This window comes from Meleagris gallopavo, chromosome 13 (assembly GCF_905368555.1).
Source record: "Meleagris gallopavo chromosome 13, MGAL_WU_HG_1.1, whole genome shotgun sequence".
Taxonomy (NCBI): Eukaryota; Metazoa; Chordata; class Aves; order Galliformes; family Phasianidae; genus Meleagris; species Meleagris gallopavo.
The window spans coordinates 3,840,001-3,852,500 of NC_139416.1; the positions used below are offsets into that span (position 1 = coordinate 3,840,001).

The following is a 12,500-nucleotide window of genomic DNA, read 5'->3' on the forward strand; positions in this document are numbered from 1 at the left end:
TCTTTGGCCAGCTTAACTGGCAGGGAATGCTGCCTGCTTGAGTACTTGCTGCCATTCAAAGAGACCTCTCATGAAAATGCATGCTTGTCCTCGCAACTCCTTCAGCAACTGTAATATTTCTCCCTTACTGTTTATGTCAGAGAGTCATTACTGGAAGCTGCTGACATTTCTGACATTCAGTAGCATCAGAGCACATTAGGTGGTCCTTAGATAATTTTTAGACAAAATTTACTTGTATCACATGTTCAGGCCATTACAAGCAACAGAAGTAATGTGCTTCCATGCAAAGATATATCAGTTAGCGCACTCATTTTTGTGGACCTTCCTGTATTATTCTGTAGCTGCACAATTTTAACCATGCAGTGCATAATGCATAATGCACCGTATACCCATGCGGTACGTGCACTGTTTTTGACTTTTGTGCAAGATCAATCTCTATTAGGAAATCTATTATCATCACTTGTGTTTTACTACAATGAAATAAATAGGCAGCTGCAGTTGTTTGGCCTAATAGCTCTTAGCGTGATTGCTAGAAGTAGGAAATCAATGCAGGGTGAAGGGAAGAAACATTTTTAATAACTTACACTTCAGATATGAGATCCCCAAGTTATTACAAATTATAAGGTTAAGACCTCTTGAAAGAATCCTAGCTAGTTAAATATTTAAAACTCCTGGGTGAGAACACAGGCACTAATGAGCTTCAGGCTACTAAACACCACAATCTAGGGGGAGACATCTTGTTTTATATTAGAAAGTATTAGTGAATATCAACTGGCCATGAGAAGTGTTTAATTAAGAATTATATTGATATGGGGAAAGTGGAGAAAGCACCAGATTGCCAAATCTACTCTTCATCACCATTAGAAGCTGGATTTGTGTGTACGGAACAAATGCGAGCGGCAGTGGCTCAAGCCAAAGGCTCCGTGGAGTGGGACCTGCCTATCCCTGTGGCCTTCCCACAGCCCTGGAGATGCCAGAAACCTCCACACAAACGTGGATGGAGCTGCCTGCTTTCTCGTGTTCCCTTTGAGTGCCACAGGCTTGGTTGTGAGGAATGGCCACATTTTGGATTTTGTGATTTCAGCAATTCCGTTAATCTAATGATAACTGCTCTCAAATGAAAACATAATGCAAGCGTCAGGCTGATGCGCATCATACAATGCACCCACCCCAAAAAAGAAAAGGAAAAAAGGATCTCATAGATCATCAAATGTCTCTCCCGTGGCCTTTTAATTCAGAAATTTAAGAACGTAAGAAACCTGTTAATTGTACCCAGGCGCATAATGTTGGCAATCTTAACAAGAATTGTGATGTTGAAATTCAAATGCCGAGAAGCAAGAAAGGGAGTTGAGAAGGAATGTGAAGACTGGTGTGACACGACTGAGCACCAGGCGATATCTGGCCTTGCTGCACAAGTGTGGCACGAGAGTGTTTACTGCACTGTGTGCACGTTATGTAAAATAGCCTCTGCCTGCCTGCTCTCTGAAACAGGAGTGTGAGCGGGTAAACAGCTCTGAGCAACAGATGAAAGGCTGCTGGAGTTGAGACTCCCAGTTCAAAGGTTCCGGCATTACGTGCAGTGACAGTCTCAGGTTATTTGTGTTTCCGAGCTCCTGCGTATTTGAATTGTGTGCTCATCTGTGGAGACTCCCCATTATCCTATTCCTGGTTGTGTTCATCAGCAGAGCTGGCTGCCTGGCTGCAGACGTATTGCATAGGGCAACTTCAGTTACATTTCCCCTGCTTCTGCCCGGGAGAAAATCAGCAATATTTTGTTTTAATTGATGATGCTAAATCACAGCAGCTGAACGCTTGCATCCTGCTCGCTCTGTGTGTGTCTCCTGCTGCCTGGTCAGCGTCGGTCCAGCGCTCCATTTTTAAATCAAATTATGCTTGTGATAATATTGTCTTGAGCTTACAGTTGCTGACATGGATATTGACAAAGGCTTAGCCGGTATTTTAATAAGAAAACAAAATACAGGAAATACTCTAGAGTTTCCAGGTGGATCATTAACAAGACGCCTTGGAGGGCTGAGACTGCCAGCCAGCACAGGGAATGCATCACAGTTCGTCATACAACTTAAACTTCTTTTGACATCTAGTTATGTCGAAATGTGACTGATCACCTAGGGGTCCAGACTCCTGTGAGGGAAAAGTTCACTGACAGACAGCGAACGAAGCTGATCTTAAATGAGAATCAAGAGAAAGCAGCATTCCAGTGTCTGACAGTCTGCAGCTGCTACCTGGGTCTGCCTAACGAAGACGAGCCTGCTCTGCTGAACAGTTATATTAGCATCTGTATGCTTCTGTCTCATTATCACACATCTGCCCACCTTTATTCGAATGAAGCTTCTTCTGATCTGACAGCTCAGGCATTGTCAGTGAATAGATATTATGGGATCCGGGTACAGCAGCTTAGGGTGTTAGCTTTTATTTTCTAAAGACTGTTGTATGGTTTGACAGTACAATGCCACCGAGGTAAAGAAGATAATTAACATATTGGGCAGTCTCTAAACAAAGCTGAGACAGTTACACTGGCAAAAGTGCCACTGCTGGAGTGGTACTGTTTGCACTGGAGGAACATCAAAGGTTGCACGATCTGCCTTGGGAAAGAGCAGGGCCACAGGTACGCCGTGTCCCCCTCTGACGGATGGTTTGGGTCTTTGGCTGATGCCCAGTAACTGCATGTCCTCCCGCTGCCTCTGCTCAAAGTCTCCTGTCGTTCTGGGTGAGCTGTTCCCAGCATCTGAGAGGATGTGAAAATGGAGGTAGAGAGGAGGAGGATGAAGGTTCTCTCTCTTGAATTTATTTTTATTCTACAGCACAAAGCTAAGCGCTTTTGTGAGCTGACACAGCGCCTGTTTGGATGGAGATTTAAGCCTCCTAAGTTGGAAATCACATGTGGGATTTTCTGGAAATGCCAAAAACATATGACTGAGGTTTCATCATTTGGCTGCTCAGTAAAGTAGTAGAAAGACTTCCTTAGAAACAACCAAACAAAAAGGGAAATAGCATTCTGAGCTCCTGATCCAGATGAGCTTTGATGGTTAAAGAAAGGATGCTCATACTCTCTGCAGCTCGGAGAAATGAAATGGACCTCAGTGTACTGCTTCACAGTTTGCTTTCTATCTGAATACTGGGCAGTAGTGGGCTGGAATGGCAGCTTGGTCCTGCGCTTCATAAACACTTCAGAGATGAAGCACTGTAGAAAATAACACCTTTGTAAGCTGCCTTGCTGCTTTTTGTCATTTGGGAAAACTAGTGAGTGGGATGCACTGCCGCAAGAGCATCCCTGAACATCTCTGCTGGAGAACCACTGATGTTTTGAAGGGCCTCAGTGGTACCCCCAGGTGCCAAGAGCAGTGTGGTGGCCAAAGCCCAGACACTCATCTGACTCAAGTGAATCCCTTGGTTAAAGCTAACAGTCTCTGCTGTTCCTGTGGCAGTGTGCTGAGAATTTAGCCCTAAATGTCTGTGTTGAGGACGTTCTTCGTTTCATTCACGGCTTTTGTTTCACCGCTTTTCTCCTTTGTTCTTGTGAGCATGCAGGGTTTCCATGAGTTAATGTTGGAATTACTGCTACTTTGCAACAATGCAGTCAAAGTCATTTCAGCATCTGCGCCGACAACGTGAGCGTGGCTCGTTCAGGTTAGTCCAGCTGCCCCATGCTCACAATTGCAACGTTTGAATACCAAATAAGAGATTCATTTTTTAAGAGGGAAAAAAGAAGATTGTCATTCACTCTAAAAAGGCATTACAGACTGCCGACACTGTACAGAAAAGTAGGAGATGTTGACCTTTTTATTGTAAACTTTCTGTAGCGTTGACCTCTCGCCGCCGCGCTCCCCCTCGCACACATGGGCGCGCACACGCGCTCTTCAGCTCTATGTTATCTCAAATAATTACCCTGCGCTTCTGGCTGTCCCCAGTGACTGCTGCTGCTAAAAAAGCTACTCATTGTCGGTGAGTGAAGAGGGATTTCAAACCTGCTTCTTGTGGCCCAGCAACAGCTCTTAATTAACCACTCAGGTATTGAGCCGCCTCCTCGCCCGGCTCCATCCATATGGCAGAACATGTCCACGGCGATAATCACTGAAGGAAATATTGTATCAAAAAAAAAGGGCTCGCTGAACAGAAAGCTCCTGCAAATTATTTTTAATGATTCTCCTCTCTGAGCCGGGCTGTTTGCTGCACTGGGCAGGGGTTGGGGACGGGCTGTCCTTGCTGTCCTTGCTGTCCTTGCAGCTCCGCCGGCCGGCTCCTGGCAGTGGCACGAGGTGGGTGCGCTGTGCCCAGCCTTTGTTCCTGCAGCACAGCTGGGTGCGTGCCCACTTCCAACAGCGCCGTACCTTAAGGAAAAACTTGCAGGCGTTGCGCAGCCCCACGTTTTTTCTTTTCCCCTTCGGTTTACAAAAAAGAAAATAGCGATTAGAGTTTATAAATCTAATTAAAAATGAAGTTGCATTTACATTTTAAAATCTCGCGTACGCCAGCATACTGTGTCAGAAGATATTATGTATGATTTTACTTTGTGACAGAAACCATTACATTTAAAAATTCATTACAGCAAGGTTAGTTAGACACATGATGGATGCAGCTTTAATCCTGCCATATATTATTACAGTTAAAATGTAAATGATGAAAAATATTTTGTGCTTATCAGCGTTTATGTGGAAATGTGTTTTACAGTGATATATGGTGTTATATTTCTATTATTATGATGAGAAAGAATGAAATACCAAAAGACGAAGTGTTTATTAAAACATGGCTACTTGTGATAAAATATTCTTGTTGTACATGACTTTAAACATATTTACCGAGGGCATTTGTCCAAAACAACTGTGAAATGCGTTTGCTATGCAAATCATTCTTTGTAAATTTTTCTCCTCTCTGTTATACTGACTGCAGCTTTCTAATAGCCTAATGTTAAAGTCATGTAAATATATTTTTATTATTTTTCATTTCAGGCACAGGGGACTGGCGCTGTTTACACACATGCCTGCGTTCGAATGGAGAGCGGTTACGCAGAAAGACATCAAACAGGAAACTGATCTTAGCACAGCCCCGTGTTCCTTTGTACCTCCTCTTGTTTCAGCTCCTCAAGGCCCAGCCTGCAGCACAGGATCCGGCCCTTGGCCTTTCAGCACGTGTGGCCCCTGCAGCCTATGTCCTCTTGACACCCCAGCAACCCAACAGCACACAGCAATCCAGCAGCCTGTGCTCCCAATCCCTTCCATTCCACTGTGCAGCCATAAGCAAGGCACTGCTGGGCACCTTCATGGCTAGATGGTGTGGCTGCACGCCGGCACAGCCTCCACCATTTCCCATGGAAGGTGAGTTTCTAACTGTGCTTGTGCTTTAGGCAAGCCTTGTAAGGAAACATACGTGGCCTTCCCCCAACCTGAGGGCTAACAAGTTTGGAGGCCAGGCCTACATGCTGTGTGTCCCCGGGCCAGGTGGGTTGTTTAAGGATTTGTTCTCAGCAGTGACCCTGCAGGAAGGGCTGCTGGGGCTGCTCCCCGAGGCACAACCCAGCACAGGTCTGCCCAGAACAATGCAAGGCCACAGGCGTCCCGCAGGAAGGCTGTGGCAGAAAAGAAAATACAGCACCAAGGCCCTGAAGCTCCGGAATGTGGCTGCCGTGCATGTGTTCCCACGTGTGCTCGGGCTGCTGGGCTGCCTGCGTGCTTCAGGTGCAGCCCTGGCTGACTGTTGATGTATGCAGTGCTCAGTTGGAAGGTTCTGCCCAACAGCCCGGTGTCCCGGCTGCGCCCACGGCAATCCCGCTGCGTGGTTCCTCGATGCACCCACTCCAGGTTTGTCCTGTTTGTTTTGTTGCTTTTTATGCAGCTTGTGTTTAAGAAAATGATAGTTTCAGTAGATGAATTAAGTGGTAATAAGGCATATTATTGCTGTTAATTCCTCCAGTTTACGCTGCTGTATCTTCAAGAGAATTAAACTGATTTAAATTTGATGTGATGCAGTAATCGGGCTGAGATTGCTTGTAGTTACGTGAAGCTGAGCCCATCTTTATCAGCTCAGTTTCTGAAAAAAAAATCCCCTAAGCAGCTCAGAATATTTGTGATCAGGAGCTTTATGCCCTTCAGCCTGCAATGCCTTTCGTTTGACACAAACAGAAGCAGAGACCTGGTGCTTGTAGTTCACCAAAGTGGCTATTTCCTTCTAACCTTCCTCTTGTAACAATGTTTATTCAGTTATCAGGGAAGAAATATCATTTGTCCGTGCAGCTACAATTACCCAATTTGTTGTATAAATTATTACTTTTTTTCTCATCTCATGTTGATGACAGAATCATTTAATAGACTTTCAGTTGCTCAAGCTTGAAAATTGGTTCCACATTCCCCTTTTTTAGTTTTCCTCCCTAGGGTGAGTGCAACGTGGCCTAAATGCCATTCCCAGCCCCCCCCTCCCCCTTCTTTTCTTTAAACATCTGCTTGTACGAGGATGTTGTTGTGTACACTAGCACTGTGCAGTTTAGCACCTTTAGGACTACCTTTGGCTCTCAGCTTCCTTGTTTCCTGGGCCAACCATAATATATCAGGAACCATGGATATTTCCTATCTCAGCACTCTCCATAACTCTTTTGCTCAGCTGTCTGAAGCTGTTTTCTTTAGGAAGTCCGAAGTGAGGGGGCCTGCTTGACCTGGCATCGGTCCTATTTATAAGAATAAACCTTCTTCCCCGTACACCTTTGGAGCTTTGTCATGTAGGGGTCACATCCGTTTGAATTAACAGCGATAGCGCCTGTGACGGAACACGGCCACGTAACCTTTATTGTCCCGTCCTACCCTTTTGTTTGAAGTTATAAAACCTACTCAGCTGATTTTCTTCAAAGCTAAGGCTACAGGATCTGCAGCCATGTCTCTGCCACGTAATTAATTAGGAAGGAAAAAAACAGCTACTGTGCGCTCTGTATTTTTGCAAGATGTTTATTTGTTTATTTAAAGCCAGCATTTGCTTTTTTGCTTTCAAATTTTTGCTCTCCTGCTCTCACCACTGAAATAAATGCCAGTCAGGCTCATTTGCTTAGGACAGGAGTTCCCATGTGGCGGTGGGAAGGGGCAATGCACGGAGCAATCATCTCAGTTCCAGCCCACGGTCTGAGGCTTTGGCTTAGAAGCAGTGCCACCTCCACCTCCGTGGCACTGAGATGTCACACTTACAGTCTGCCCACTCACAAGTCAGCCTGGGTGCCTGTGCTGTGTATTTATTTTCTCCTTATTTATTTTTAAGTCTAAGGATATTCGCTGAAAGCAGGATTATCACTTTGTAGACCACCAGCAGCTGTTGAAAAGCAGGGCATAAAAGTTTGTTTATGCCTTTAATAACCCTCTTAATGATGGAGCAAGCACATTATTCATAATAAAATAGCCTGGCATAATCTTGCTTCAGTGTGCGGTGGGAGGGAATTAAGAAACATCTGCTACGCCATAAAATAACATTATATATACCATTTACATTAGAAACATGTGTCTACACATATGTATATTATATACATATATTTAGAATGTCTCAGTGGAACTCGTCTTTTTAATTACATTTAGAAAACAATGAAATGGTTAAATGATGGCATTTTTACTTCTGAATCTCAGCTTTATGCAGTGTTTGTTGGTACGGCTGGTTATAATGACAAGGGACAGAGCATCAGAGTACACCTGAAGACACATGAGGGCAGATTTTCAAGCTCTGAAATCAGGGTTCAGTTTCTGCTTTTAGCCTCCAAATAACTGACCTGATTTTCCGAAGTACAAAGCGTTCAAGGACTCTTGACTTTATGAGCGTTGGTTGCTCAGCAACTCTACAAATCAGGCCACTATTTCAGTGCCTAAATGCAGGTTTTATTTACAACAACAGCATCCGAATCCACAGCTTTCCTCGATGTGAATTATTTGCATTGCTCCCGTGCTGAGCACGAGAGCTTACCATGCTGGTGCTGCACTCAGCAGGAGGGTGGCTGCCTCTACTCTGACAAACCTGGGGCAAAAAGGGACAAAATCAGGATCCTGAAGCCATCAGGGCAGCGCTCCGCCCTGGCAGTGGCCGTGCCTTGTGGCTCCCAACCAGCAGGGCATGTAAACATGTCTTTAACTTTAGGCGTGTGAGATATAAGTGGAACTACTTGCATCTTAAAATTAAATACATGTTTCACTAGATCAGGCCAGATGGTTTTACATGCTCAAAAGTGACATTTACAAGGTCACATAGGAAGTGTTTGACAGAGCCAGGAACTGAAACCAGATCTCCCAAGTGCCAACCCAGTGCCTTAATTTTGCTTGCATCCATTTTTTCTTCCCGCTGGCATGTTTCTCCTCAGCCAAACAAGGAAAAAATGAATCCAGTAAGTAGACAATTAAGTTGTTGTTTTTATTTAGAGGCGCTGGGAACGCAAATGCCACTGTTTGAAAGATTAGTACTTTCATTTTTTCAGCAAGGCATATGTTTTCATAGACTTTTTTTTTTTTTTAATTTTGTCTCTTCTATCTTACAAGAATGTAAGAAATCTGTTTTCATTTTGTAGGTGGCCCACCAAATAGAAGTTATAAGTTAATAAAATTTCTATGCAGATTTATGTGAACTGGATGAACTCTCCCAGTATCTGATTGTTAATCTGTTGGAAAATAGCTGCTGTGGTACTGGAACAGCTCAACATCATACAGCAGGGCACACTCACAGCAGCACTCCGCTGACATTTTCCCTACAAATGCCAAAGTAAACATGAGAGACTACTGTGGGGGAAAATCAGTGAACTACTGGAAAGGCAACTGTGGTGAATTTAAGGCAGTTGCCTTAGATTCACCTAAATCTCTGCTTCTATTAATGTATGTATTTTCCTTGGTAGATGTATCCGTGCAAATTTTCTTGGATGCATTTGATTTAGCCTGTCTCACTTTGCCTCTGTTTTTGGGGTGGACTTAGCTCCCATTCTGCCTCAGTTTTTAATGAGTCCTCAACCTCCCTGTCCTGTTCCAGCTGAAATCCAGGCCATGAGAGAGTACTCCAGGGGAAGTGCTGGATACCTCAAGCATGAAAAGGAGGGGAGCAACAGCCTCGCATTCTCACAGGACCCTCCTACTGCACCAGCAACCTGTATGAAGGTAAAAGGAGCAGGGGTGGGGGTAGGTTTTTCATCTTGACTGGCCAGCCTCTATTTCATCAGGTCCAGCGTATAAAGGACTTGCGAAGATGGAGTTTGTGCATCTGTGACCAGTTTACAAAAACCCTCAGAAATTGCTGTAATTTAAGACACATTCAAAAGTGTACTCTGGATAGCAAGGATGGGACTTGGGGATTGAGAGCAGTAATCTCTGACAGTGGGCCAGTAATGAATACTGAGATGCCTTGTGCTCCCTCAGCCGCCTGGTTCCTGGGCTGGGGTCAGCCCATACCATCTGTGATTGCTTTGGGGTGGAGAGTTGCTAGCTGAAGCAGTGCCCAGACTTCTGCACGCCTCTCACTGTGAGTGGCACAGGTAGGCCCTGGCCTGGGTCCTCCTGAAGGTGCTCAGTGCGGCTGAATCCACTGCACAGGGCTTCTCAATCCCAGAGAAAATCCTATTTTCCTGGACAGTATTTTCTCTATCTGATTAATAACTTTAAAACATTTAATAGACATTCTGACTTGCTTGACTCAGAGCTATCAAACAAATTGAAACTTTGCATTTTCCCACAGAAAATGCCCTCTGGTTTGTTTGGCTGCCTCCCACTGCTGTGCCAACCCACTGGCATGAACTTTAAGGATCCTTGGAAAAAAGCTCTTATGCTAAACCTCATAGCACAGCTGACTTTCAAGGAGCACTTAACATCAGCTTATCGCTCAGGACCGTACCAGCACCTACACAGTCTTGTGTCAGAAGGGCAGGCATCTATTCACAAGGTATGTATCACTGCTTGTGCTTTTTTAATCACTGCCTTATTTTAGATTGGTTGTGTAAGGATCAGACCAAGCGTCTTGTTTAGGAAGGACATTTTTCCTTCTCCACCAGCATGCACTTAGGATAGAGACCACAAAAGAAAATCTCCATACCACTGCCCCCATATCTCAGGTTCCTGGCTTTGACTTCAGCAGCTCTCATTAACTGAGTCAGAGCTGGTATCTTGCTTTGGCTTGATGGATTTTTATTTCATCCATTACTTTTTATTATCACTTTTTAAGGCCATGGACATTTTTTATATCCACAACATCCTGGGGTATTGAGTTCCACAGTTTAACTATGTGTTGTGGGGATGCATACTAGGAGTTCTTAAATCCTTGTTCCTAACAGTTTTTTCCATCATCTTACCAACTTCTGTTGCATCCACTTATCACACTCTGCACTTTCCTCAGGAAATAAAATCATCCTATATGTAGGTGCTTCTCAGAAACAGTCCTGTTTCTTTAAAGCATACCAAATCTTGATTGAGAAACTGATGAAAAATTATATTATTTTGGGCTTAATTGCTCGCACACTGCTACCTTTGATGATGCACAGGAATAGCTTGAGAGGTACCATTAAAAGCAGAAATCTAAAGAACAGAATCAACTCCAATTTCCTCCATAAAGTAAGGGATTGGGACCAAGACGAAGTCATCAGCATCTGCCCAGGTTCCCCAAGTGGCTGTGGGGCTCTGGGGAACCCATCCCTTCCCTTCTCTTGCAGGGAATCTGCTCTTCCCAGCCGGTAGACCAAGTTGAAGACACTAAGTATTGGTTGGAGGAGTTCTTAGGTGTAAAATCAGTGTCTAAATTTGTCAAACAAGAGTTTGAATTGCAAACATTAACAATATTAATACACTTAATTTTATCTAGTCCTAGCCAGCTCATTTACTGGGAGGTTTCTTGGTTTGTGTGTACTGACACTGGAGAACTGGAAAGCAAAGACCCACGTAGCAGCCATCGCAGCTTATTACAGAGGGTAAACAGCCAGTGTTATTAGTAGATGAGGAAAGGTAGATCAATATAAAGAAATACTGCTCTCATTCACTATTCCCTTTGTCACTGCCAGGCCTCAGAATTTTTCAGTTCATTGATGTCAGTAAGGATTTACGTGCCTGCCCAAGAAGCTGGTGCCAGATTATTCCCAGGCTGCAGCAGATCCTGATCAGCATGTAAGCTGGCTTGGGCAGCTGCATAAGGAAACAAAATTTAAGATCACAGCAACTTAAAATACTGCTCTAGTTTATAACGTCAACATTGGTATCAGGGAACATGGCAACAAAAGTGACCAAAAAGCATCTCCTTTTGCTGTAATGCTTAGCGAATATATCAGGTTGGTTAGACAAGAGGGCATGTAATGTTTTTCTTTAGCTGAATGAGCACCTAGCTCAAGCCAAGTCTGAAGGCTTTTGGAAACACTTTATTCACAGGGGGCAGCTTAGGGGTTAAACTATGTTTAGCAATTCCCTTCCCTACATTATTTCACGTGCAGAGCCGCTTCCTCTTTGACAGCATCAGGAGCCTATCCTTACATACCCTAATGGTCTCATGCCTTCAGCAAGCTGTGGCTTACACCCGCATACCTCCTTGTTGCTGTTATCACCAATGGTTTCCTCAATGGAAATAATCATGCACATTACAACCGTTGCCAAAACCCTCTGGCACCAGAAGCACTCTCGGAAGGAAAGCCTGAAGGCATGCGAGGGCCTGAGCAGCTGTAGCTGCAGTGAGGTAGGTCAGCAGTACTACATGGGAAACCATGCAAGAGGAAAGCTGCACGCTGCCTTCACGTTTAACAGCAGCCAGAGTTAGGGGTCTGATTCTGCTGGGGTTTCAGAATGAAACCTGAATGCTGGCCTGTGCAAATTCCTCTGTTCACGGTTTCATGTCCATATGCACACACCAACAATCCATCATGAGATCCCATCGCTGCATCTGCATGCCTTCGTGGAGACTGCAAAGGTTTTGTATGAGTTCAAATACGAAAAAAAAAAAGTCATTTTTCACACATTCTGATTTCAGATATGACTGTAAATGTTCTAAGCCTCTTTATATGTTTAAACATTTTTAGTGAGTTAAAAAACAAACAAACTATATCTGTTACATTTCTGCAGTTAGATCATGTAACTTGATTGCCTGACAAAGCATCAGCAGTATGAGGTCCTTTATGGGTCACAGCTGAGCTGGATTTTACGCTTAAGAATTTCCTCATTTTGGACCAGAAGTAAAAAAAATTATTCTTCTGGGCAACACCCATGAGCCCAAGTCTGCAAAAAAGAAGTGAAATGCGAGCAGAAAGCCCCCAAATAGCCTGGCTGTCCCCTCAGACAAAGCAGAAGGCAAGTAAAATCACAGCTCCATTCTTTGGCTGTGGGGCCACTCGTCCCACCCCAAAAGCAGGCGAAGAAACAAAACCCCCTAGCAGCAGCCAGGGAGGTGTTGAGAAGCCCATCCCAGGGGACTTGGGGACAGCGCTTGTCCCCACGGGGCTTGGAGCAGAGGGACCTCACAGAAAACAGCCCAGCTGCAGGGCAACCCCCAAAATGCTCTGCAGCCCCCAGATGCCA

General features: G+C 44.4%; 1 protein-coding gene and 1 long non-coding RNA gene across 17 annotated transcripts in view; one reads left to right on the forward strand and one right to left on the reverse strand.

Moving 5' to 3' along the window:
- LOC146543469 (uncharacterized) overlaps positions 1-12,500 on the forward strand; it is a 208,635-nt gene that overhangs the window by 184,754 nt on the left and 11,381 nt on the right. For 13 of the 14 annotated variants that reach the window (XM_085235335.1, XM_085235337.1, XM_085235339.1 and 10 more), the window contains 4 exons: positions 4,968-5,333; positions 8,992-9,116; positions 9,691-9,894; positions 10,658-12,500. The exon at positions 10,658-12,500 is cut by the window's right edge and continues 741 nt beyond it. In XM_085235335.1, the coding sequence (XP_085091461.1) occupies positions 4,968-5,333; positions 8,992-9,116; positions 9,691-9,894; positions 10,658-10,933 (971 nt within the window). In that variant the 3' untranslated portion in view covers positions 10,934-12,500. The remainder of the gene's footprint in view (positions 1-4,967; positions 5,334-8,991; positions 9,117-9,690; positions 9,895-10,657) is intronic. The other variant, XM_085235332.1, reaches the window with a different exon arrangement.
- The window catches only part of LOC104912960 (uncharacterized), a 176,986-nt gene that overhangs the window by 30,448 nt on the left and 134,038 nt on the right, over positions 1-12,500 (reverse strand). Inside the window, exon 9 of one of the 3 annotated variants that reach the window (XR_014886231.1) lies at positions 757-4,400. The exons of the other annotated variants lie outside the window; for them this stretch is intronic. This is a non-coding gene — a long non-coding RNA (uncharacterized LOC104912960). Of the gene's footprint in view, positions 1-756; positions 4,401-12,500 lie in introns of those variants that run through there. 3 annotated transcript variants of the gene reach the window in all.